Raw genomic sequence first — 1060 nt, 5'->3', positions numbered from 1 at the left:
AAATTAGATTTAAAGGCATGTTAAATAAATTAAAAGAAAAATAATATAAAATGTTAGACTCATGAAGGGTTGGCTGTAAATAAATAATTACTGAGTTTTGTGAATAGAAAAATAAATAAAGTTAGAAATTATTTAATTAGCATAAATAAATATTTTACTGGATTCTTTAAATTTACACTAAAATTAGAACTAAATTCACATTTAGGCATCTAAAATAGGTCCCCCCCCCCCCCCCCCCCCCTTAACAATAATATTTTTTATTTACTTTTAAAAAAATATTTTAAGAATTAAATAACCTACAATTTTATTTTAACTAATTTATTTTGATTATTATTGCTTCTTTTCAAAAATAATATTTTGTAAAATTTACTCAAATAAAAAAACACTAATTTTACCAAATATTCTTAAATATGCTTCAAATAATTAAACTAGCCAACTTTTTTTAAATAGGTAATTATTGTTTGCAAGATCCAAATTAATTAGAAAATTTGCAGTGTCTCAAATGCCCTATAGGTTCTAAAAATTGTTATTCAAATATCATACAGTTATAAAATGGGTATTGGAGTAAGAACTAAAATTCAGACTAAATTTACTAATGTATTAACCCATAAATTTGTATCCCTGAAGACCCTTCAAATAAGTTTGGATGCTCAATAGGACATGTAGGAGCTATTTGTGAATCTTGTGATTCTTATGGAATTGTTTGGGGATCAAAATACGGAAGAAGTAATGGCGGAATATAATGCTAAGAATGCTCTAAGCAGAATTCAATTTACTCTATCCTCATTCTATTTTTGCTTTTGATAATAATTTGTGCTTATTTAATCTTCTAAATTTAAAGATAGTTGATATTAACATAAAAAAAAATGGAGTGGTTTTATTTGAGAAAGCTTAAAATAATTTTACTATAAAATGAAAACATTAGTAGTGCTTCTTCTTACATCAAAATTCTTATCAACTATTTATAGTTTATAGCATTAATAAATAACTTAGGTATATAGACTTAATAATTTATCTCTGTTGCTGAATTTGGAGGTGGTGATCCTGTATAGCATACAGT

The 1060-nt window shown here is 24.8% G+C and overlaps 1 protein-coding gene across 1 annotated transcript; it reads left to right on the top strand. All coding sequences in view use genetic code 6, as the record gives it.

The window, feature by feature from the left end:
- Positions 1-450: 450 nt before the first annotated feature.
- Positions 451-732, top strand: TTHERM_002653311 (hypothetical protein; the record flags this gene model as incomplete). The annotated part of the gene is made up of 1 exon (XM_012795223.1): positions 451-732. A coding segment is annotated over one exon (282 nt), but the record flags the coding sequence as incomplete, so codon positions are not given.
- Between the last annotated feature and the right edge of the window lie 328 nt (positions 733-1060).

The sequence above is a fragment of the Tetrahymena thermophila genome, assembly GCF_000189635.1.
Source record: "Tetrahymena thermophila SB210 genomic scaffold scf_8254909, whole genome shotgun sequence".
NCBI classification, from domain to species: domain Eukaryota; phylum Ciliophora; class Oligohymenophorea; order Hymenostomatida; family Tetrahymenidae; genus Tetrahymena; species Tetrahymena thermophila.
This window is presented reverse-complemented; position numbering and strand designations above follow the sequence as displayed.